This window comes from Ambystoma mexicanum, chromosome 11, assembly GCF_040938575.1.
Source record: "Ambystoma mexicanum isolate Mex_15411 chromosome 11, UKY_AmexF1_1, whole genome shotgun sequence".
NCBI lineage: Eukaryota > Metazoa > Chordata > Amphibia > Caudata > Ambystomatidae > Ambystoma > Ambystoma mexicanum.
The window spans coordinates 467,808,228-467,834,856 of NC_090934.1; the positions used below are offsets into that span (position 1 = coordinate 467,808,228).

The window sequence follows — 26,629 nt, forward strand, 5'->3', positions numbered from 1 at the left end:
GTATTTTCTTTTCTTGCCTCTTTTTCAGCCCCCGCCGTCTCGGTTGGTGCTTACCTCCTTGTTTCTCTGCTGCTTCCTGTTTCTCGCCCGCTTCCGGTCTTTCTTTCATTCCCTCTATTCTTTCCACCTTTCCTCCTCCGGCTTCCCGGCTTGTTTTTCTCTTCCCCCCTTATACTTTGGATGCTCTTCAGTTTACTTGTTGGCTCGCTAGCCCATTGCTCTGCATTCTCTTTGGCGCTTTACACTACTCGCTCCCTTCACATGGAGCCCAGTTTCCAGGAGGATCCCGGTGCCATCAGCAGGGGTTTTTTTCTGCAGCCAACAGCTTTTTTCCCCTCATTGTCCCTCCTGGGAACAGGGTCACAGTGGGGTGCTTACCTCCAGCCTTCACTGTGGATTCCTCTCGTGTGAGACATGTATGCCCCACAAAGAGAAGGACTACAGATCACGGAGGTCCCTCAGCCCAGAGGACAACGACCATTGTAACACGGGTGAGGAGGGGGAAGAAGAAGAGAGTACTTTGGGCACTACAGACATTCTGAATACAGAATCTGACAGTTTGCAACGCCCTTTACCTACAATGGCTACCCCTGAGCAAGTACAGGAATTGGTGGCCGCGGACCAGAATTTGTCCCTGGAGATGCAAACCATTAAGGCTGAGAATGCCCTGTTAAAACAGATGGTAACAGCCCGGGAACCACCATCCACAGACTTACCTCCCATGGCTCTTTCTTTGGGCAAGTTTGAAGGGTCGCCTAAGAAATTAAGGGAATTTCTGGACGCTTGCAAGGTGTACTTCACTTTCAGGTCTCGCACTTTTGCCTCGGATCATGCAAAGGTGGGCTTCATGATTTCGAATATCTCAGGAAATGCTTTGGCCTGGGCTACCCCCCTGGTAACCGGTGCAGACCCAGTGCTCCAGGACTATGGGGCTTTTTTAGATCTTCTCAAAAGTAACTTCGAGAGACCCGAGATTGCCATGGCAGCAGGGAGACCTGCTAGATTTTCGTCAGGGACAGACTGACGTGCTTTCTTACATTTCTTTATTTAAAAGACTGGCCTTCGAAACAGGCTGGTCGGAACAGTTACAGATCATCTTATTCCGGCGTGGCATTAGAGAGGATTTAAAAGACGAATTGGCCCACTCTCCCCGTCCTGAATCTCTAGTTGATTTGATGACAGCTGCTCTTCAAATAGAATTCAGAATGCAAGAAAGAAGACAAGAGAGACGTCGGACTCAGCCTTTATTTCCCCAGCAACCCCTCTCCTCCACCTGCTACGCCTAAACGGACAGAATAACCGATGCCAATAGGCGCAACACGCCGCTCCCTTACTCCAGAAGAGAGGAAGAGAATGAGGGACCAGGGGCTATGTGCTTATTGTGGATCTGATCAACATTCTGTAAGGAATTGCACACAGTTATCCAGTAAGCAGTCGGAAAACGAACACCCTCAATCCTAGAAGAGACGTGATGCAAAGGGGTAGTTAATAGTCCCTATTTTTCAATGTCGATTGGCTCAGCCGATACTTCCGGAGACTCTCGCCTTATGGTTGTTTCCGTACAAGTTACCATTGGGGAAAACCAGATTGAGACATTGGCTCAACTTGACTGTTGAGCCGCAGGAAACCTTGCAGACACCCTATGGGTTAATAAGGTTGGAGTCAAACGCATTGATCGACAGGAAGGTCAGAAAGTTGAGGGTGTGGATGGAAAATCTTTGAGCTCTGGATTAATCACTCAATCCACGGAACCACTACTACTCACCATCCACCAACACTCTGAAAACATAACGTTCGACATTATCCGAGCTGCGCACTTTCCTCTCATCTTGGGAATTACTTGGCTACGTCAACACAATCCATACATTGATTGGACATCCAATCGTCTAGACTTCAGTTCTACTTATTGCCAAAAACACTGTTTCCAGGATGTACAATATCAGACAGTTAAACAACTTCCAGCACGCTAAACACTACGGTAGGTGTTCATTCAATCCCACAGATTCTCGAGGATTTTGATGCAGTATTCGCTGACACTACTCCCTTGGAATTGCCTCCCCATAGGCCAGAGGACTGTTCCATAGACCTGGTTCCGAACGCATTGGTAACCTTTGGCAGAATGTTTGCATTATCCAGTAAAGAGGAGGACGTACTTAGGAAATACCTGGACGACAATCTATGTAATGGTCTCATTAGGCCGTCCAAATCACCTGCAGGAGCTCCACGTTTTTTTGTTCCTAAACAGGATTCCACGGATTCACAACCTTGCATTGACTATAGAGGCCTTAATAAAGTAACTAAAAAAGACCGTTACACCATGCCTTTGATTCCAGATATACTAGCAGCCGTCCAAGGTGCTTCTGTTTTCTCCAAACTGGACTTACGAAACGCTTAACACTTGCTCAGAATCAGAATGGGAGATGAATGGAAGACTGCGTTTAGAACGCTGTTCGGCCTCTTTGAGTATCATGTGATGCCTTTTGGGCTCGTAAATGCTCCAGCAGTGTTCCAAAGATTTATGGACCGCATCTTCTCAGATCTCTTGTTCATCTCAGTCTTCATATACCTCGACGATATCTTAGTGTTTTCCAGTAATATGCTTGACCATGCAAAGCATCTTACTGAAGTGATATCCAGACTCAAAAGTAACCACCTTTTGGCTGAGAGGGAGAAGTGTCTTGTTGGGGTCTCTTCCGTTCCTTATCTGGGATTTATTCTTTCTCCTCAAGGGGTGCTGATGGACAAGAGCAAGGTAGACGCTATACTTCAATGGCTGGCTCCTACCGCCGTAAAGGAGGTACAGCAGTTCTTGGGACTAGCACATTTTTACCTGTGTTTCATTTCTGGGTTTTCCAAAATTGTTCTGCCCATAACCAATCTGCTAAAGAAAGCCTCTATGCCATTTGCCTGGAATGCACAAGCAGAAGATAGTTTTTGTCGTCTTAAAGAGCAGTTCTGTCATGCACCTAAATTACTGTAAACAAAGAGCTTCGGTATGCCCTTGGTGACACGTAGCAGACTCGGGCATAAGAAATACAAAAAACAAAGACAGGTAGAGCTGCAAGAATATCAAGGCATAAAACATCCGGTGGCCTATCTGTCTAAAACGCTTTCTGAAAGCCAGCGCAACTATTCTGTCATAGAAAGAGAACTCCTGGCTATGAAAAAGGCATGTGAAGAATGGAGGCACCTACTTCAGGGTAACAGTCACCCTTTCATCATAAGGACCAATCATACAAACCTACAGGTGTTGCAATCTATGGACTGTATTAACTCAAGACAGGCCCATTGGGCACATTTCTTCTCTCAATATGATTTCCTGATTACCTACATTCCCGGTAGTCAAAATACTTTGGCGGATGCGCTCTCCAGAACAACCTACAGTTCCAGGTTGCCCACCAGTGCTCCAGAAAAGATGTTTCCACGGAACAAGGTCATTAGTTACCTTTCTTCCTTTCTACAACAGTTCAAAGAAGCCACGGTCAATCATCAAGAACCCAATGGTTTATTCAAAACAGATGGGTTGTTGTTTAAGGGGCGACAGCTGTGGGTGCCTTCTAAAGAGTTACAGAAGAAAGTACTATCTTGGTGTCACGATCACGAGACAGCAGGTCATAGAGGACTGGCCGGTACTCTAGAACTAGTTAAAAGGGCATTCTACTGGCCCAATCTCTTTAAAGATGTCAAACAGTACATACAGACGTGTGCCGTGTGTACCCGAAGCAAATATAATACTCACAGACTGGTGGGCTTGTTGCAACAAGATGTCATTCCCACTCATCCATGGAATCACGTCACAACCGACTTTATTGTGGACTTACCAGTCTCGCAAGGCTGTTCTTGTATCCTTGTAACTATTGACTCTTTCACCAAGATGGCTAATTTTTCCCCTCTTCCTGGACTGCCCACCGCAGAAGGTAGAAATGCTTTTGATTGGTGAAGCTGGGAAGGGCATTCATCCAATTGATTCTAATTTACCTGTGGCCCTGTGGCTGTGCAGTTCCTCCACAATGGGTCCTCTAAGAGTCTGCCAGTATCTACCCAAAGAATCTTAGGTTGGTTTATCAGAATAGGAGCCTCTGGTAAACTGCCACTATAAAGCTTCCTTCTCTCCTGACCAGTAGACTCTGCAGGGTTTGACCCTCGTGACCAGCCTCTGGTCCTTATGGCCCTGCAGTTTTGTCCCTTTGAGCGTCTTCGGGAGATTAATCCTACGTTTCTCACCCTTAAAATGTGTTTTCTGGTACCAATCACACTGACCAGAAAGTTGAGTGAGATAGGGGCCCTGTGGTCTTCCACCTTTTTCAAACAGATTTTCCAGAAGCCACAATTGTAAAATGTGACCTCTTCTTTCCTTCCCAGGGTATTAGGTTTTTATAGCCATCAGGCTGTGATACTTCCAGCCTTCAATCCAGAACCCTGTGTAGAAACTAGGGCACCATCTGGATGTTTGTAGGACAGTATTGGCATAGCAGGAAAAAACTTCTTCCTTGAATAGGTCGGATAGTTTTTGGGTGATGTTTGGGTCCCCAGGAGCAGGAAAGAAAAGCCTTTGTCCTGTCTCTCAGTAAGTGGATCTGCTTAGAGATTAACTCTGTAGATGAAAAGTCAGGGGAGATACCATCTACTCTCAGATTCCCTGATCAACAACCAGAGGCGTAGCCAGTAGCCAGGATTGTCCAACAGGTGAGGCCTGAAGCTAATGTAGTTGGGCCCACTGCAGTGACACTAACATCTGTAAATGCCCATGCAGTGCTGCTGAGTGGGCATTTACAGATTTTGGGTGGGCCTGGCCCGCTCAGGCTCTACCCTGTTTACGCCTCTGTCAACAACGGGTCTGTCCACATCCTGTGTTAACGTGTGTGGAAGATCACTGGAAGACATGTGTAAAGCAGTCACTCCAGCAGACCCAAACAGTTTCACAGAGCACTTTAGAGTCATTGTCGAGGGCCATCCATCCTGCACTTGTGAAAAAAAAGTGTTCTGAGCTCAGGCATTCGTTGAAGCTCTTTCACCAGATGTGTGAAATAAAGGTGCTTGGTGCTGTGCAGCCTCCTTGCTGGTCTGTGTTTTCATGATAAGCCCCTCCTGTACGCGAGAAAGGGGACATGGCGGTAGTATAGGATTACTTACCACTACTCATCATAAATCCTAGTCCTACTCTTCTTCGCCACAGTATTTACTTCTCTCCTCTCTCCAATGCGGGCCCATGATCCAAGTGGAGACTACTTAATGAAAGGGATTGTGGGTAGGTAGAGGTCTATACATGCAAGCATTGGGGCGAGAGGGGCACAACTGGGGAGCAAAGTTGCTATTTGCTTCATGTTTTGAGAGTGGTTGCCTCAAAAGTAAGTTCTGCTAAAATAACTAAGTAACTAAGTAAGCCATGCTTGTAACAGCGACCACGATGGCCGAGGGCTGCTGTGTGTGCTTTATAAATGTAAAAAATAAATAAATACATTGTAGGGCTCAGTCATTAAGATTAGCCGGGTAAGTAATCCTCTCTTCTGCTCTGCTCTGAGCCTCTGCTGTTAACAGCACTTGTTACAGCCTCCCAAAATGAGCGTTATTGCGTAATAGCTTCGTTCAGGTGGCAGTCGATCGTTCTGTCCCCTCTCCTGCAGAAACATAACGTTGCAATGCTTAATAATATCACCACGCGACATAAATAAATAACCAGGAAGTTAATGATGGAGTGGGCGAGGCAGTTCCCAGCGACAGGCAAAGAGGCATTAATCCCCAGCATCTGGAAGCGGTTTAGTGGGGACCAGGAGCCTTGACTTCGCTGCGGTGTAGGATTTCTCGAGGAAGGTGTTAATGTTTCAGCCAGGCGGACTGAAAAGCATAGACAGGTGTGAAAACAAGGCAGCCCCCACCCACAGTGTACAATAGCCCATCACCGGCGGACACAGGAGCAGACAGCTGTGGGGGGGACAGCAGAATTAAGTGGGGGGGAGGGGTTGGGAGGATAGGGGTGACTCCTTAAATAGACGGGTAGAGTAAGCAAATGCAATATTGAACGCGAAAATGGCAGCAGAAACGTAACTAATGGAGCGGAAGGAAAGTGTTTTGGAATAAAGGGAACACACAGAGAGGAAGTGAAGAAGAAAGACATACATATGAATTAAGAGATAAAGACGCGCAGGACAAAACGTGATTAAAAGTGGAAAATACAGGATCAAACGAAAAGATTAAATGATAGAAGAAAAAAGTGAAAAATAATAGGTGAAAGAATGAACAGTAAAGCCATAATGGAAGGAACGAATGAAGGAAGGACAGAAAGAAAAACAAGATACAAAGGCGCAAAATAAATCAAACTAAAGAAAGAATGACCATAACATCAAGACAAGGTGTGGAAGTAGAGGAAGAAAGGAAGATGTGAAGAACTGAAGGTTAGAGGAAAGAAACAATAAAGTAAGAGGAAGGAAGGAAGGAAGGAAGGAAGGAAGGAAGGAAGAAAGGAAGGAAGGAAGGAAGGAAGGAAGGAAGGAAGGAAGGAAGGAAGGAAGGAAGGAAGGAAGGAAGGAAGGAAGGAAGGAAGGAAGGAAGGAAGGAAGGAAGGAAGGAAGGAAGGAAGGAAGGAAGGAAGGAAGGAAGGAAGGAAGGAAATAATGTAGTACAGGAGGGCAGAAAGAACAAGTCTAGCAAAGGAAGGAAGGAACGAATGAACGAATGACAAAAGGGTAGAATGACTGAGGGCAGAAAGTAAGGGAATGGACAGATATGGAAAGTGCCATAGACAAAAGAAAGAAGTAAAGTTATTATCATGGAGAGCACTTTGTATACAGCCCCTAGGCCATAGGCTGTGGTTTCCCTTCTCTACCTTTTCTGTCTCTGCATCCAACTTCTTGTTTCCTCTACCTACCCTGCATTTTACATGTGTTTGTTCTCACCTTTAAACTCTGCATATGATGAATATGACTTATTGAACACATGGTCCTTAATCAGTAACATGTCATGCAAAGGATAGGATGCAGAGTAACTGTTACACCAAATAATCAGACCGACTCAGGAAGTTGGCAAAGACCAATTGGACTGTTTTAATATCAATTGTCTAAAACAGAGTTACAATGGACATCGACGGACATTTGCACAAGCTCTCAATACATTTTACATAAAAACACACTTATGTACTAAAAATTTGTCATAAGTGACGTCATCCTACACAGCAAATAAGTAAAGCCTACAAGGGATAGTGGTTGGCTCAGGGGGAATATCTAAGTATACTTTCTATATGGGGTCGGGTTGTGATAGGACATCTATTGTTAGGTGGACAATTTAAGCCTGCCTCTAGTGCAAGTCATCCTCAACACTTATTAAGTAAACAGAATGATATTGGCTATTAAACTAGAAGGCCCTTCATTATATGGCCCTCTGTAACTGGTTGACACGCTCATGCCATGTCTGGAACATTCAGCTCCTTAGTAGCACGTAAGCTCACACCCAGGTGCCGGGAGGTGGACCTGACTTTGCTTTCCCACCCAGTTAGCCCAACATCTCTCATTGCCCGTGCCTCCTGCCATGAAGATTTACCTTTGAACTTGGTCTTGCAATCTATTCTCGTCTCTGGGAATATAAGGGAGTACGGGCACACACTTATCATAGTTCTGGTCTGCATGCCCAACTCCTGTTTTCATCCTTAGTCCACGTGACAGGAGACCATAACTCGGCCCATTTTTCAGCAATTAATTGTCTTAAATTAATAAACTTGGCACTCATGGTGTTCTTTCTTTGCACTTTAACAAGAGATGATTCAGCAACTCACGGTTTTTGTTCTTCAAGGATAGCTAACCAGCCTTGGCTTGCTCCAGCTTTGAAACCAGCCCAAACGGCTTCACATTTCAAGTCTGGGATCTACAGCTAATTCTTTGTTGGGACACACAGCTCTCGATTCTTCTTTCTCCATAGTTTTGAACTTACTAAAATTTGTGACACCGATGTCCAGACACTATACAATGGCGGCTTCGCCTGCAGTCTATTCACAGCGTATAGCTAACTTCTATGATTACTTAGTCTCCTTACGCTGCTCCATCTGTACATTCACTGAACGGGTTGCATTTTCTGAAGTGCATCACACACACACACATGCAATCTTCCTTTCCGCATAGGATCGTTCACTTGATTCCTTATTTTGTCATTCGTTTCTACAAGGTCCATACATCTCCTTCAACTTATCTTCTTAGTGCATCACTCTCACTTCTTGTGACATCACCAGCTTCTCTTTCTCTTGTTTTCATATTCATTCGGGGGCCTCTTCCAAGAGAGTGTCATCCCTTCGGGCATACATCTGGTATGGCTTTCTTAATGGATACCTTTTCTCGAATACTCATGGCGGTCAAGTCATAACTACTGGTGTCAAGCATGGTGCAGTTTCAGGCTTCCAACATACACGCGGTAGGGGGGTGGGACTTCCTGCTGAGGCTTTCGACTGCTCCTCTACTCTATAATGTTCTGAGGTCTCTGAGAGGTATAGGTTGGAATCAATCCCTTGATTCCAACTCCCCTGCTGTCCTCATCCTCTTTGATCTCCCTTCTGCAATTGACACAGTTAACCACTTCATGCTCATAATAAGTCTCCATGACACCCTTTGTATCCCGAAGTGGGCACTGGACTGGCTTACCTCCTTCCTAACTGACCGCTCTTCCAAAGTCATACTGGGCAACTTCTCCTCCCCTACTTCCCTCTCCACCTGTGGCATCGCCCAGGGCTCCATTATATCGCCTTGGCTCTTTAACATCTTCCTTACGCTGCTGACATGCCTCATTTCCTCCTTCTCCCCCAACTTCCAGTCCTATGCTGATGATACACAACTGTTCTTCAAACTTCCTACAGATGCCCTTGAACCCTCCATCATCCCTGACTGCCTCTCAGCCACCCAGGCCTGGTGTACTTCTAATGATCCCTTCCTCAATGCCAGCAAAACAGAGATCCTCCCTATTGGGACCCCAGCACCCTACTTCTTTCCTTCACTCTGGCCTTCTTCCATGGGCTCTCCCCCTGCTCCCTCTTCGGAAGCCAGAAAGCTCTGAGTCATCTTAGACTCCTCTTTCTTCCTCCTCCCTCATACTCAGGACGTTGCCAAGAAGTCCCACGTATAGCATTTCCTTCTGAAAGGAATTCTTCCATTCCTCACCTTCCCCGGAGACTCAATGTTACCCGGGCTCTGGGTCTCTCTAGGCTTGACTATTGCAATAACCTCCTCCTTAATCGACCTTTGTCCACTCTGAGACCCCTCTAGCTAATCCAGAACAGGGCAGCAAGACTTATCCTTGGCCTCAAGCCCAGGGGTCTCATCTCTCCTGCCCTCCAAAGACTTCACTCACTCCCGATCGCAGCACAGATTAAATTAAAATCCCACTGCATCATCCACAAGGCTGTCTGGGGCTGGGGACCACTCTATCTACAACTGTTTCTGACTAAATATCCCCCATACAGATACCTGCGCTCCTCTGGAACCAACTCCCTGTGTGTAAAGCGGTTTGCTAAACAGAGGGCAGGTGGTTGATCGGTTTCCTCAGCGGGCTCCCATCTATGGAACAGCCTCCCCCTCACTCTTCGTCTTGAGCAGGACCTCCTTAAGCTACAGAAAAGCCTCAAGACCTTAATCTTTACCTCTTCCGTCGCTCCCTCTCTCCCCTGCTAATCGCACAGTAGCTTCATTGGTGTGCAGGGCCCTTATGTATCCTCAGGGCCCTAAATCCCCCATATCTTATCATATCAGCTGCTGTCTATCTTCTGCACTTTCCTCGGCTCACCCTCCACCACTGGAGGCTTGCACTTACCTTTCTTCATAGCATTTCACCTGCTTCTCTCCATGAGCACCACATCACCTATACCATACCCTATCCCCTCTGCACTTGCATGTTCTGAACATTCACAAGGCATTGTAGGTTTGTCTCCCCCCCCCATTGTCTCTTCTTATATTGTTGTATTTAATTATTTAACAGTGTTGTAAGTACTTTGTCTATCATCCCCTGTCTCCTCCCTGTTGCCCTCTGGGTGCTTTGAAACAGAATTTGCTTTCTGTATAAGTACCTAACAATTGAACAATCAATCAATAAATCGATAAATAAATAAATAAATAAATAAATAAATACATACATACATACATACATACATACATACATACATACATACATAAATAATCAAATGAATGTAAGCTGGCACCACATTACATTTATGGGAAATGGAGGCTGGTGAATTATTTTAATTGGAGGGGTGAAAACATGTTGCATAATTGGGAGCAAGCGCCTTGCCAGAGTGAGGGAGCCCCAATCAACCAAGGAGAATTTTGAGGTTTTGTGGGGTAAGGCAGAAAAACGTCCAATAGAGGTCTGATCATGAACAGTGCACAGGAGCACATTCCAACGCAGTTTCATGATGCCTGTTCCCAAAGTATTGGCCAGTGTTGTGCCAATGCAAAACACATTTTCATACTGGCTTCACCAATGTAGGCCGGTACCATGTAAGAATACTCATCATGTTGGCTTTGCCCATAAAGCTAGTAAAATGCTATGTACTGGTTGGAATCATGCCCTTACTGACTCTAACAATGTATGCCTGTTTCCTCACTTCAGCACACTCATCATGTTCATGATGTTTTTGACCATCATACCTGTAAAAATGCTGTTAGTGCATGAAAACATATCCATACATGCTGCACCAATGTAGGCCAATATCCCCACATTAGAACACTCATTATGTTGGCTTTACCCATAATGCCAGTAAATATGTCATGTCATTGTAAGAAAATGGGTCCATACTGGCTGCACCATGTAGTATCCCGACTTGAGAGTGTGCATCATGCCAGTGTAAAACAAAAAATGTCCATGCTGGCTGGGCTCAAAATGCAAGTAAATAGGCTACCCAGCAGTTAAAGAAAATGTCCATGCTGGTGTGTAACAAGACTCTTCCCCTTCCCCCAGTGCCCCTGAACTGTCTCCTCAGATCACATAGCACCTACTCAACCTCCCGAGTCCCAGCACTAGCTCCTCTGATATTGCTCAGTGAACTAAACACCTATTCGCACACATTCACACAGCCGACACTGCTTCCTTTCTTCCCTAGGCTTTTATAACCCTCCCCTTCTTGTGCCTGTCTTCGGGGCTCATCTTATTAGCTAGATCCTCCCCTCCCTTTGAATGTCCAGTCCTGGTCGCACTGAAGCTATTTCAGTTCCTCCTTCTTCTGGGAGGACTAGCGTTGCGTTCTTTCTCCCACTAGGTCAGGTTGGAGAGTATTGTTTTCTACAGCCTCCACCCAAAATTGGAAAGCTCTTCCTCCAACTGCTGATGTGCTCCATGGGACTTTGGTACCACAGGTACTGTCATTTTCCACCAGTTCACCTGCGATTTGCTCTGGGGCTCATGCCGGGGTCGGCGCATGCCCTCCTCTTCAGCAACGCCACCGTCATCATAGTCGGGAGACATATAGCATAGCATGCTGGGTCCTGTAGTCTCACTCATTAGCTTTTGTTTCCGTGTGGGCTTGCCTTACCTGGGTTCGGGCCACTCACCATCTTGGAGACGCTCTGTAAATGAAGGAGAAGTATGGCAAGGCAGATAGAGGGTGCTAGGCACCAGAGTAGAGAAAGTGGTACCAATGTTCAGACACATCTCCACACAGGGGTAGCAGGGACAGGGGCCCTCATCAACTCCCCGACATCATCTATGGTGTAGGTCTGGCTCTGCCATTGCCTTTATATACCATCTAACCACAATGGTGGCATAAGTTGAGAGAGATCCCTTGGCCCCTCTGATACAGACATATACCTGACCTGCCACAGGAACCAACTCAGAACTGCAGACATGTCAAAGACATTAAAGATGCAATTTTTGGCAATTGAAATAACTGAGAATGTGCGAAAAAAGTGAACCAATTAAAAATATGTGAAAAAGTGGATCAAATGAGAATGTGCTGAGAAAGGTAACTATTTGAGATAGTGGGAAAAAGTTAACCATTTATTTATGTGTAAAAAACAAATCACACGCCACTAAAGCAGGGTTAACTAACAATACCTTGGTACATTTGTTACAGTATCAATGCCAAAACAAAGCCACAACATAGGTGTCAGCTCTGGAAAAAAGCTTGATAAGCAACATGACCACAAGTCGAAAGTACACCACAGCCATCTTGCCAGTAAATGAACAATTTCACTGCTTGCCAAATTTCACCTGTGGCAAGAAATTGAAAAGGACTAAAACATGCCATGCTAGAGCATTAATCGGAAACCTTAAATGTGTTGGTGGGGAACATTAACTGGTGTAAGGGTGCAGAAGTAAGTCTCGGACACAATGGTGGCATATTTTGGATAAAGACATTTATTAATAATAAGAGGGTTAGAAAAATGTTTCTCAATCCCCAGAGCTAAGAGGGGTTTTCCTGCCTAAAAGAAAACCAGTGAAATTGTCAGGAAGTCCGAAACTAAAAAATCTGTCACTGTCATGTCCAGAAGCCAACTACTGTCCCTAGCACTAACAATCTAACATAACTGTGTAAGGAGGACTTTTCCTTAAAGTAGAAAGTGTTCTTTGCGCCCTCGGACAACAGAAAAGTCCCCAGCCTCACTGGTAATAAAGTGATGCAAAATAATGTTCCAAAATACAGAATTCTAAAAACTAGGGTTGTGTTCCTTTCCCCTAGACTTATTCTTCTCTGAATAACTCACAAGGAACTGTTGCTTGCCTTCCCAGTTCCTGTATCCTACTAACTTAGCATGGTTTCCTGCCAAGCAAGTGTTTTCACTTGTGATGTCTCTTTTCTCCTATTTGCATCCCAGACCCTCTTCACTTCAAACTTTGCCTTCACATATGGGTACGAGTCCCAGACTCACATGGTTGTGTTGTATCTACTTGGTTAACTCTCCTGCCAAATGCACAACTCTCTATCTTTTGTTTCGGGGTCCTAGACCCTCCCTTTCTCCAGGGTCCCAGACACTCTTGCTTTTTAGCGCTGGTCCCAGACTTGAACGGTTGCGTTGTATTTGTTTGGTTCACTCTCCTGCCAAATATACAACTGTATCTTATTTTCTTCCAGGTCCAGACCCTCTCTTTCTCTTGGGTCCCAGACCCCCTTTCTCTTAGGTGTGGGACCCAGACTTGCACCGTTGCTTCTTTATATACTTGGTTCACTTTCCTTCCAAGTACGCAACCGTCTCTCTTTGGTTACAGGGTGCCAGAACCTCTCTCTCCAGTTAACTCAACCTGGCACTTCCCTACACCTCTCACAGCTCCTGGGCATCCCACGTACCTATTTGCATCGCTCTTTGTGGTACTGGGGGTTCCCGGGCAGCTGTACTCTTCCTGGAGTCTCCAGTAATGTTTGGGTGCCCAGCACCATCTGCAGCATCCGTGCCAACTGAGACTTCCCTCTGGTTGAGTGTTCTGTGTTCCTCACAATTCGCCTTGTGTAAGCCTCTCGCTATTTCGCTTCAGGGGACGGCTTTCCCTGGCTCGCGTTTCTGCAGCGCATTCATTTCAGCTTGAACTTGGCTCTGGCTTCCTTTTTGAACTCATGCGTTGGGCTGATGTATTTGTTTGAGCCAATTGCTGGGTTCAGAAAACTAGACTGCTCACTTGGCTTCACGTGCATAATCCTTGTACTCCTAGCCATCTTCATCGTCACAGTATCAACGTTAAATCTACATGCATAGGTACTTTGGATGGTCTGATCTTTCAGTGTTGTCAGGTAAGCTAGTTTGGCTAATCTGATAGCAATACATATTAGCCCTATTCAGGGAGGGAAGAGGAGGATTTGGGAGGAGAGTTGGATATGACAAAGCAGGGAAATTCTCTGGTGATGATTGTCCCCAATCCCATAGGGAGATTCCCTCCCCATGTGATTCTCCCTCAGTGCACCACCCCCAGGAGGAAAATTGTACTATGGGTGCACGGCTCTAGCTACAGTGGAAAGGTTTCCCCGTAGAGGAGAAGGGATGACATCCTCAGAATTGTCACATACCTTTCCAATTATGTCACTGGTTTCCTCATCTCCAACCGGAAAACTGGACGGAAAGTCTACATTGTCCTGCTCCTTACCGTTCCTGTGTTCGACACGGAAGTAATACGGTTGGAGATCAAGGAATTAGCACATCATTCCGGGGTTTGTATCTTTATATAGACTCATCCAAATGAGGAGTGAGTGTTCAGTTATTAGCCAGAACTTCCTACCGGTATGATAATACTTCAAGTACCCCACAGCCCACTTTATGGCCAGAGCCTCCAGCTCAATTAATGCATAGTTTTTCTCTCTGGGTTATAGCTTCCTGCTAATGTGCTTTATTGGGTGTTCTATTCCTTCATATTCCTGGGACAAAACGTCTCCTGGGCCAACCTTTGAGGAGTTTGTTTGAGGAATAAATTATTTGCCAAAATTGTATACTTTTAACACCGAGGCACTACACAGGACAGATTTCAAGGTGTTGAAACAAGGTTGGCAGTGACGGTCTTATCCCATTTAAGTCTTTGGGGTTCTGCATTTCTTAATTTGTTGGTAAGGCAAGCAGTGATGGAAGAATAATTTGGTATGAACTGTCTGTAATTCCCCACCGAGCAGAGAAATACTCTTAAGTCTCATTTAGTTTTTGGTATTGGTGTCTCCTGCACGGTGTCCAGTCAAAGGATTGAAAACAAAGGATCGAATGCCCTTTTGTTCGAAACTGAAAAAAAAAAATGGAATGCTTTTATATTTATTTATTTATATATTTTTAAGTTTAGTATGCATAAAAAAGTTTTTTTAAAAAGAAAAACAGGGGGTTGGGGGAGAACTCCCCATAAAAATAAAAAAAACGTTTAAAAAAGCATTTGAAACTTTTTTTTCCGGCACTTTTGGTGTCGAAAAAAAGGCATTCGATCCTTTTGTTTTAGATCTTTTTACCTACAACCCTCCTGTATTGCTTTAACTTTCTTGGTTTTGGGTTGCAGGAGTCCATTGCCAACAAACAAACCCACATACTTAAAAGCAGATTGTGCCAAATGGCATTTTATTGGTTTGGCAGTAAGCCAAGCCTTCCTCAAAGTTCAGGTAACCTCATAGAGCTGTCTTATGTGTTCTTCCAAAGTTTTACTATGAATAGCTATGTAATCATACTAGGCCCTGCAAAACCCAGAAAATGGTTGTAGGACTTGATCCATTAATCTCTGAAAGGTAGTGGGTGCCCTGTAGAGACCAAATGACAGAACATTAAACTGGAATATTCCCACAGGAGTGGAGATCGCTGTCTTTCCTCTGTCAGATGGATTGCCTGGTACCTGCCAATGGCCCTTAGTTAGATCAATCATGGAGAGGAAATTTATAGATCCCAGTCGATAAATGAGTTCATCTATCCTAGGCATAGGATAGTTATCGAACTGGGATAATGCTTTTAACTTTCTAAAGTCAATACAGAATCTCCACGACTGATACGGTTTTGCTACTAAGGCTATTGGCGAGCACCAGGCACTTTGTGATGGTTCTGTTATATCAGAAGCCAGCATTTGCTCCACTTTCTGTCGGACTATTTCCCTCCGGGCCTCTCGTATCTGATAGGGTTTTAGATTGACAACTTTACCATGATGAGTACAGATATAATGAAAATAACCTTGAAGTCTTCCTGGTTCATAGTCAAAGACATCTGGAAACTGGTCTAACAGGGATTGTATGTCCTATTTCCTACTAGGTGGTAGATCAGTAGGGATTACATTAATTCTATCTGCTTCAATAGCCAGGAGACTGGCCATAACTACAGAAGTTGTTTCAACTCGGTCCTACCTCCACTCCTTCAACCAATTGATGTGACAAATCTGTGTTTTGGCTCGTCTATCCAGTTATAATACTTTATAGTTGCAGTTGGGAAGGAGTACCAACACTTTTTGGCCAATATAAAAGGAATGAGGAATGGTGTTCCTGTCATAATTGGCTTTTTGCCGTTCTTGGGATCTATTCAAATGAGATTGAACTATAGATCCTACTATGGCCATATGTTCTTTTTGACGCTGGGCAGTCTGGGATAAGGGTAACATGCCCTATTCTCATTCTTCCCATGTTTCTCTAAACATATCGAGAACATCTCTGGGGTCTCGCCCATACAGAAGATTGAATAGGAGAAACCCAGGGAGGCTTGTGGAGTCTTTCGAATAGCAAATAATGCCCAGGGTATCATGGCATCCCAATTTCTACCCTCTGCTTCAACCAACATTTTAAGCACAGTTTTCAAGGTTTTATTAAATTGTTGTACTAGCCCACCAGTTTGCGGGCGATAGACTGAAGTTCTAAGGGTCTTAATCTTTAGAGCTTCTTTTACCTTGGCCATGAACTGGCTCATAAAAGTGGTTGCCTGGTCAGTTAGGATTTCCTTGGGAAAACCTACTCCAGACAAAAAGGGAAGAAGGTGCTGGAGGCTTTGTTGTGTGGTATTTCACCTCATAGGGAAGACCTCTGAGTATCGGGTGGCATAGTCTAATATCACAAAGATATATCTGTTCCCTAATTTGGAAGGTTCCAGAGGGCCAACAATGTCCATGCCTGTTCGTGAAAATGGGAGATCAATAATGGGAAGTGGTTGTAAAGGAACTGGTGCGGTACTATGTGTACTGGTTTTCTGACAGATGGGACAAGTGAGAATAATGTTTGTGACTTCTGCATAAACCCCAGGCCAATAGAAACGATTTACTAGTTGGGCCTGTGTCATTGCAGTCCCTAAATGTCCAGCTGTAAGGTGGGCATGGACAATTTCTAGAACCAACCTCCTATGGCTGCATGGTTCCACTATTTGGAGCGATGGGTCCCATCCGGGCCGACATCACCCCTGTAGAGAAACCTATGTCTAAGGAAAAAAAATTAACCTTCTTTGTGTCTTTGTCCTCCTCAGGAATAACCTTGAGGAGGACCTCCATTAATACTGGGTCATTCCATTGGGCGAATGCTTAATCAGGAATGAGGGGGAAATCTTTTTCACCTCAGGGTTAACTACTGGTTCCATGTTGGCACCCCAAAACTGAGGCTTTTATGCATGTGTCTTATGTTACACCATTCACGAACATGAGCCACATAGTGTATGATCATCCACATGTGGTAAAAACACTTCAAAACCTGTGCCATAAGCATACCAGAAGACTCAACAGCACACATGATCCCACAAACAACTTCATCATCCCCTTCTCACACAAACGCCATCACTACAGTAGGCCTAAAAGACTCCCCTAAAACAGAACATATCACACCACACACTCCCCACACACTGACTGTCACACACCACACACACACACACACACACACACCTTACCACACCAATGCCACATTTCCGAATCAACAAGGAATACATAGGAATATATTATTTAACTAATACCATGGCTGTGACTGAAGTGTGTGGCATTACAATGATAAAAAATATAGCAACACAAACTGTACGATCATTCATAAAGAAAAGACATTATATATATATATATATATATATATATATATATATATATATATATATATATATATATATATATATATATATATATATACATGACCATGGTGAAAATGTAGTATGAAAAAAAAACGAATTGTATGATTATATTCAATGAGGGGAATTCTTCCTCTTCCTAGTTAATTATTCAGTAATTACCAATCATGAAGAAAGAGATCAACATTACCAATATGTACACATTCTATTTTTGTACTGTTCTTGAAAGTAATGCACATTTTTCTGTGGTAATGTCAACTTTACAAGTGTCAGTAAAGTAGAAGTGCCAACATACAATAATGGTGCTGCTCCAAGTCCACTCTAATCTCTGTTATCAAATTTCAGTTATCAAAAGAAGCCCTATAAGCAAGTTTCTACTATCAAAGGTATGAAGTAAATCTATATGGTAACACTACACCTAACATAATCATACACAGTGCAATCTGTCTGCTAACTGCTGAAATCTTTTTAATATTTAAATTTTAAAGTTGTATCAAATCGTCTTGACTCCTCCATCTTCTTCAAGCAGGGTTTAATTTTGGCCGTGGGATAGAGTCAGTGCTTTTAGCAGCTCTGGATGATATCCATCTGCAAAACACAGGACCTAAGTGGGAGAACTGCTTGAGTCGCTAGTAAAGCTCCTTTCTATCCCTTAACACCCTCATGCGCACACAGCTCTATTTGTCGAAAACACTTTATTTGATTATTGATTTTCTTTTATTTCTTGTCACAAATAATGCATTTTTTTCAATCAATAAACATTCTTCAGAATATTACAAAAATGCTAAAACCATAATCCATCCTTGATCAAAACAAATTCTCAATAGAATTTGTGCAGGTGTTAAACGAGTGATATAAAACATCATGCCCTTTTTACATTTCTGAGCTTTCATATTCATCCTTGTATGGGTTTGTATAAAACATGCTTGTTAAACACCCTACAAACTGCCAATTAGTTATTCATCACAATCGATCTTGAATGACAGTCCGATTAATGCAGAACCACAATTACATACCTCCAGAACTATGTTACAGTTGTGAAAATCTCAAACCATTAGTTGAACACCTCAGCTGAATGTACAAGAAAAAATTAAACATGTTGACATATCTGTGTTTTGGCTTGTATATCAAAGAGTCTGACCAAAATATATCTCCCCTTAGTTCTCCATTAGGCCTTTCTCAGGACAGACAGCTCTTGTACCCTTATCCAATGGTATCCACTTAAAACCAATCTTCGTGTTACCGATTCACTAACAAATAAAAATGATATGAAGCAAAAAAAAATGTTTTGCCGTAAACCTGAAACGTAATGCTCATTGGATATTGTGGGGGTTCAATAATGCGAGGCGGACAACTGGTTGTGGTTTTCTGAATGTTAGACATTTTATTGATAACAAAAAGAGCAAAGAAAACATAACTAAACCTACTCTACCAGGGAGTTCCCGAACTAGTCTGTGTTCTGTGGGAAATTCACCGAGCATACACAGAACTGGCCCTCACACTAAACAACAAAATATCCAAAGTAAATTATAAACAACATAAATAAACAATTACCAAATAACCCATGACTTGGATAGCCTTCACCTGTCCTGAGTAAATCCCTTTCCCAGGAATGTCCAAAGTCAATCTCTCCATTGTTCACAAAGAAAAGTAAAGTCCTAAACCAGTTCTTTAGAGTTCCAAAAGAAACAAAAGTTCACCCAAACAAAAATCCAGTGGTAACAGTTCTTTATCCACCTGTTGAAAAGTTCCCCTTCCAATTTCAGCAAAGAAAACAGCACCATTGGTAATCCTGGATAACTTCCTTCCAGGATGGACCTGATACAGTTCAAACATAAAAGTACCACTTTTTTTCTTCAACAACTGTCCACATGTTTGTAACCTCTGCAGCATCTTTATTATAACCTGTCAGGATGCTTCTTCTTAAGTTGTTGCTTTCCTCTTGACAACTCCCTTCTCCTACTATCACTGTGGAGACATGCTCCTCTGCTCCACAGCATGCTACTGCTTCAACCTACTTCAATACAACAGTCTCTGATAATATTATAGTCAACTACAGTTCTGTTAGCTCTTCTTCAACTTGGTACTTTATGATTGTTAAGCAACTTAAAGATAAGACTCTTCAACCTCCAAAGGTAGTCAAGGCACTCTTCTTTCCTATGTTATAAGAAAAGTGCAGCCTCTTGGCCTCTTCTGTCTGTCTTACTGATACCAATATCATCTGCCTTTTCTTGCAGACTGCTTCTCTCTCAGATTCAACAGCCTCAGCTTAACAAATTGTTAACTTAATCTCCTTACAATCACCCGCTCCCTTCCCCAGCTTTATGCACACCTTCTTGGTTCCAGTAGCTACCCCAAAGCTGTATTGCTACTCTTCCAGCTTTGGATGACCTTTTCACCCTTGTATCTGAGTATCTGAGGATACCGGAGATTTAAGAACTTTAACAACTTCAAAATATAAGTGTTTAGTTTTGAATGAGGCTGGTTTCACCGTAGAAAGGGTTCACCTACTGGCTTCGGTTCTACTTGCTTTTCTCCTTACTTCAGCAACTTCTGCAATTACAGACTACTTGTTCTGGATGTTATAAGTTCCAGGTTTCACAAGAGAAACAGATTTAGGTACACACTACCACTCTTTGATGATGATTTTTAACTTCAAAGAACTGTAAGGGCTTGCGTTCCCTTTCATTCATATGGAGTGATACTTTGAATCTGGTCGGGAACAACAATTTTGCAGACGCAACCTTTCTTTGATGTAATAGTTCTTGTAACAATATGTGAAAGTGAGTTTTAAGCTTCTGCGTGATTTAGAACAGTGTTCTCCATCTTATTTGGAGTCAAGCGACCACTCTGGTAAAGTTAGATAGTTCAACAATGGAAAATTGAAAGCTTTTCGTTTACGCAAGCACTCTAACTGCCATTAACTGTTTGCGTGTTACATTTCCTTTGTTGTTAAGACTTTTCACAGCAACAAACAACTTTGACCGACTTCTGCACGAGTTATAATTGAGCTGGTTGCAGTTACCGTCAAGGGTTTCTCAGTGAATCAGAGTACAGAGCTTCACTCACCTGCGCAGGAAACACTGTGGTTGCGGGCTGCTTCCACTTACTAACTTTTCTTCCTGCTATTACTACTTCAGGCACTCTTGGGACACAAACCGCTCTGCAGCATGGGTGTCTCCGGTCCGGCCTCGACCACAGCGAGTCTCCTTCACTCCGACCACAGTGAGTCTCCTTCACTCCTCTGTCCCTCGGCTTGATTCTGCACACAAGCCTTGGGTTGCAGCACAATCTCAGTTCTATAGTCACAGCTACTAGGCTCGCCTGGGAAGACTTTAACTTAAGCATGTCTCTCTCAGTGCAGCTACAGCAATGCAGGGTTTGTGAACACAGGTCCAACTCAGAACCTGCAGATGAAATCAGCTCTTCTCTCGTGCCGGCACCCCCTAAGTAATCACACTTCCTCATGAACTGCCAGCCTCATGATCTTCTCGTTCTACTACTACAGTCAGCCTTCCAGCTGCTCCTGCTCCTTCCTTCAAACCCTTCCTGCTGCAGCCTTTTATGGCTCTCAGCTGGGACAATTGAATTCAGGTGGAGGTCCTTAATGTTAATTGCCTGACACTGGCAAAGCCTATGAGGCCTACGTTCCTGTCCTTTACTTCTACATGCCTTCTTCGTCTCAATCCCTTTGGAAATTAGGTTTTTCCACTCCTTTTACCCTTTAAGGGTGGTTTTAATTCCCTTAAATTTTTAGAAGAGGGATTATGGGGTTTAATCTTATTAGAGACAGATGGTATAAAAAAGGCAACATTTCTGTGACTCCTTTTCGTATACCTTTGGCATTGTGAAAGATGTTTATTTTTATGGCTACAAAAAAGAAAGTGTTCTTTTGATATAACATGTTGTGGGGTTACAACCTTGGAGTTTACAATTTCAGTCTTACTAGGAGTTCGAGATATATACAAGAGAAAATAAGTCAGAACCTCCTCTGTCATGGTGTTAATAGTGTCCATTTTAGAGGAGAAATACTCTGCCTCTTCCCACTGAATCTCATCTCTATCCTGGGCGATGTCACCAACCTGGGCATCAGAGATCAGGCCCTGACGTGGCCTGCGTCCTTTCTCACTGACCATCCTTCCCAGGTGGAACTTGGGTCCTTTCTCTCTGCTATCACTCTCTCTACTTGTGGTGTCCCCAGGGATTTGATCTAACCCCCTGGTTTTTCAATGTCTATATGGCCCCTTTGGCCCACAATATCTCTGCCATCACCTCCAACTTTCAGTGTTATGCGGGTGACACACAACTCTCTTTCAGGCTACCCTCGGCCTCTTCCTCCTCTTCGCTCATTCCTGACTGTCTGTCCACAATTCGGTCCTGGTGTTCTGCAAGCGATCTCTGCCTTAATGCCAGCAAGACAGAGATCGCCCTCATTGGGACCCCTGCTCCCACTTTCCCACTCTCACTCTGGCCGGCCTCCATTGGTCCTGCGCCCGCACCCATCAGTGAGTCAAAAAATCTGGGGATCTTCTTTGACTCTACTCTCTCCTTCTCTTCTCACATCTCGGACATATTAAAAAAAGTCTCACTGCCAGCTGCACCTCCTCAGTTGTACTCTACCTTTTCTCACCTTCCCCCAGAGGCTCACTGTCTCCAGAGCCTGGCTTCTCTCCAGACTGGACTACTGCAACAGTCTCTTTATCAATCTGCCAGCTTCTACTCTCTGACCTCTTCAACTTATCTAGAGCAGAACTGCAAGACCTATCCTTGGCTTCAAGCCCAGGGACCACATCTCTAGCGCTGAAATCACTCCAGTGGCTCCCAGTGGCTGCAAGGATCAAGTTCAAGTCCCTCTGCATGTCTACAAGGCTTTCTGGGACCGGGGACCTTACTATCTACAACGCTCTCTTCCCAAATACTCTCCTTCTAGAGCCCCCCGCCCGGCATCCTCCAACTCTCTGCGGATGAGCCGTAACTCCAAACAGAGATTTGTGGGTAGATGCTTATCCTCTGCTTGTGCCTCCCTCTGGAACAACCTACCTACCTCTCTCTGTCTTGAGCCGGACCTCCTTAAATTCTGGAAACTCTTCAAGACCTACCTCTTTTCTTCCTCTTTCTCTCTCCCTCTCCCCGCTAACATAGTTTATCTTTACTTCTTTCCCACCTTCTTTCTCTTCCGCAACATGCTCAGTTCGCCGACTGGTCACCTGGTGCACCCCCTCATCCCTACAGGTCCCAGGCTACCCCACCAGTCTTGCACTTGCCTCCGTGCCTCTGCACTCTGCCTGGCACTACTGTATTATGCTCCATGAGAGGGGCAACCACTCTCCATTTAACCAAGGCACTTGCTGGACTGGGCACACTTGTCCCTCTCCCTCACACTTCCTGTTCTGAGCACTTGCACGACCTTGAATGTTCTAAGCCTTTCAAGTCTGTCTGCCTTGCAAGTCTGTCTGTCCGGTCCTCCTCCTGTCTCCCCTCACTAACTTGGTCATGCTTGAAATACTCATTCATATGTGCATTGGATGACCAACTACCAAGCAGTCTGCAATGTCACCAGGCCGGTGCTGTAGTTTATTGATCTGTATGTTCCTCCCTCTTACCTCCCCTTTTTCTCCTTTTTTTTCAAGCACTTCACTAGTAGATATGCCTTTGGCCTAGTATGGTAGCTATTGTTGTTAGATCATTCGGAATCTTCAAGGCCTAAGAATGACAACTGTATTCTCTTGTTCCCTTCCCGCCTTGAAGCGCTTTGAAGCACTTCACTTGTGTATAAGCACTTTACAATTACAATTACAGGTGATCCTCCCGCAGTACACCACCACAAGGATTGGGATCCGGAAGCGTCTGCCCTCTCCTGGCCAGCTCGGAGGAGACTTTAAGCAGGGTTTTGCTAAGGGTTCTGTAGGGTTTCCCACAGTATACTGATGACACAAAGGAGATTAACACAATTCACTTGGGACGTCATATTGGCACGGAGATGAACACCAACTACTGGCCTTTTTCGATTGGCTCAATGGTATTAACCCTTTTCTGCAGTTCACGATCCATCATGACAGACACAAAATTGACTTTTTAGATCTTACGATTGCAGTGAACAGTAACAACACGTTACAAGTCAAACCGTTTCGTAAAACTACTGACCGTAACTCTTTATTAAAGTATGATAGTTTCCATCCCAAAACACTTCGTGATAACCTCCCCTTTGGCCAATTTTTGAGGTTGAAGAGGAATAGCACCAATCCTGATATATTCCGGGAAGAAGCTACTATTTTAAGTGAGAATCTCATCCAAAGAGGTTACCCTCATAAAATTGTAAAACGTTCTTTCAAAAGGGCCTCTAATAACCACCGACAAGCCCTGCTAGAGTATAAGAACAAATCTTCTGCATCTGACCCCGATGGTTTAGTGTTTGTGAGCACTTACAGTGCTTTGTCACACAAGATTGTAAGTATAATCAGGAAGAACTGGCATCTCTTATCTAACGGCGACAATCCCATTCCGGTACCTAGATGTGCTTTTAAACGTGGACGTAACCTTAAAGAACTCATAACCAGGAATGACATCAGCAATCACTCCGAATCCCAGGTTACCATCACCGAACAATGGGGTCTGGCTAGACCACGTGGCCATGCCCCGTGTGGCATGTGCAAATGCTGTTCATCTACCAAACGTACCACATCTGTGGATATAGGACTTACAACACCTTGGCAACAGCATGCCTTCACAAATTGTAATACCAATGGAGTGATATATGCCATTTGGTGCTCCTGTCCTAAATTGTATATTGGACAAACCAAACGCAAAGTGAAGACCCGCATTACTGAACATAAGAGCTGCATTAGGAATAAAAACATTGCAGCGCCTATGATCGGTCATTTTTTGACGAACAACCATGACTGTGATGATCTAGAATGGACAGTCTTAAAGAAGATACGCACTGCAACTGGCTGTAATACAAGTAGAAGTACTCTGGTGAAAGAGGAAATGTGGTTAATATTCCTAACTAAAAGCCATTTGATTGGTTTGAATGAACAATTAGACCTTGTTCTGTAAATCTAGTCTCTTGGTTGTTATCATATTACAACAGATACATTTTATGTTTACCTCCCCTTCGTGCTCCATTGCTGATTCCAGACGCTTATAAAAAATGTTTGGTGGTTTATTCCTAAAATTCTTTTGGTTTATTCCAGTATGTTTAAAAAAATGTTTTGGTTTATTCCATTATGTTACCAGGAATCATCTCGTATATTATTTTTGCTTTTCCAGTCCTTCTAGCGTTCAGGTCCACAATACACTTGTGTGTTTGTTTTCACCTTTTTAACATGGCCGCTCGCATTATGCTTCAGCTTGCTTTTCCATCCGACTGATACCATGATGCTTTACGGCTTATATTGAGCCGGCGCATCGACCTTTACCAGTCCCTCTTTTATTTCTGAGAGGTTGCTTTCACTCTCATACTGGACACGAGTTGGGCGCTTGCTTTCGGTAAGTACCTGACTTTTCACAGATTACCGGTAGAGCACACGGTTCAGTGCTGGTCATTGGGCCGGCTCTCGGAGGATCCGAGATCCAGCACCAGATGTGTAGCCGGATCTCGGGATCCGGCCAGAGTCAGCCGCCCAAGCCCATGAACCGCGCAGGAAAAAATAAAGAAAAAAAAAAAAGCGTCCGCGAAGGCAGCATTGCCGTTTACCGTGGCTTTGGCACTGATGTGTAATGCACAATGCTCACTACATGTACAACTGAAAGGAATCAGTTGTACATGTAGCGAGCATTGTGCTTTACACACCAGTGCCAGAGCCGCATAAAAGGCAATGCTGCCCTCGCGGGCTTTTTTTTTTTCTTCTTTTTTTGGCACAACAAAATGAGCCAAGGCTCATCAAGGGGGCCTGGCCTAACTGCAGGCGTCCTGCTGGCCCATTAGGCCACGCCCCCCGGAAGAGCCCGGCTCAATGGGCAACTGGCACCCCTGCCAGGCATCCTTTTGTATTGATCAACACCCTCTCCCATGGGGGAGAGGGTGCTGATCTCTGCATTTACTTTCTATAGGCTTGCCTGGCAAGGAACAGCGCCTCGCCTATTCAGCCTTAATGGTGACGCTTCCCCTCGGCAGCTGGGGAGGGGCAGCGTCACCATTAAGGCTGAAAGGGTGAGGCCGCTGGAAGCTGAGGCTGTTTTCCTGAAGACTGAAACTCACAGAGTTTCAATCTTCAGGAAAACGGCCTCAGCTTCCAGCGGCCTCACGTTTCTCTCCACAATGGTGGCACCGGCCCACGGGCATCTCCTGCTTAAAGGGATGCCTCGCAGGTGCGGCGCCACCATTATGGCTGAAAGGCATTTTTTTCTGGAGCCTGAAGCTTTCGCACACGAGCGAGAGCTTGAGGCTTCAGAAAAAAATCCTTTTCGTGTAGTGGCCGGGTCTGGCAGGGGAGATCAGTGGGCCCCACAGGGCCCTGCCTCAAATTGAATTTCGGAGCCTACCGGGGCTGAGCACCGGCAGGCCCCGTCCCACTTAAAGCCCTGTGGTAAAAGGCAATGTTGCCTTTGTGGGTGCTTTTTTTTTCTTCTTTTTTTTTAAAGTATTTATCTGATCGCCTGGTCACTACTAACCCCGCCCCCTCTAGACCACGCCCCCTCTTCCCCAACTCCTCCCCCACCCGGGTCTTGTGGGATCCCCCACCACATTTTTTCCATTTCCACCACTGGGTATGTTTAACACATTTACGGTGTTATACTTGTTGTGCACCCATCTTTCATTTTTGTATCACGGGAACTTGTGCACACGTTTGTCTTTGACAACTGAGATATACGTTGTATGGCCCATACTCTACACGGGCTGATTACTCTTGCCGCCTTTATGAGGGTGTGGTCGTTTCCCTATAGCATGTGTTCCATCATTGCATGCATCTTTTAAAGACACTCTGTTACGTTATGTGCACACATCCTTGCTGGTGATATGTCGCGCATTATGTTACTGTTTGAATTCTCTGGTCGTCCAATCGAGTGATGGGACTTTTGCCCATGGGTTTATTTATTTATTAGACACTATGAATAGCGGACTTGAAATACGTCTGCAGCGGCCTCCTCATCTCTTGTGAATTTCCCTTTAATTATGGGATTGGACACATCACGGTTCAACTTTAAACTACGCCTCTGTTGATACTGATTTAGCCAGTAAGTGTCTTCGGTCTTCATCATTT

The 26,629-nt window shown here is 44.4% G+C and overlaps 1 protein-coding gene across 1 annotated transcript in view; it reads left to right on the forward strand.

Annotated features, from left to right (window-relative positions):
• The first annotated feature begins 580 nt into the window (after positions 1 to 580).
• LOC138505007 (protein LDOC1-like) overlaps positions 581 to 26,629 on the forward strand; it is a 62,187-nt gene continuing 36,138 nt past the window's right edge. Inside the window, exon 1 of the mRNA XM_069625364.1 lies at positions 581 to 953. Coding sequence (XP_069481465.1) covers positions 581 to 953 — 373 coding nt within the window. The remainder of the gene's footprint in view (positions 954 to 26,629) is intronic.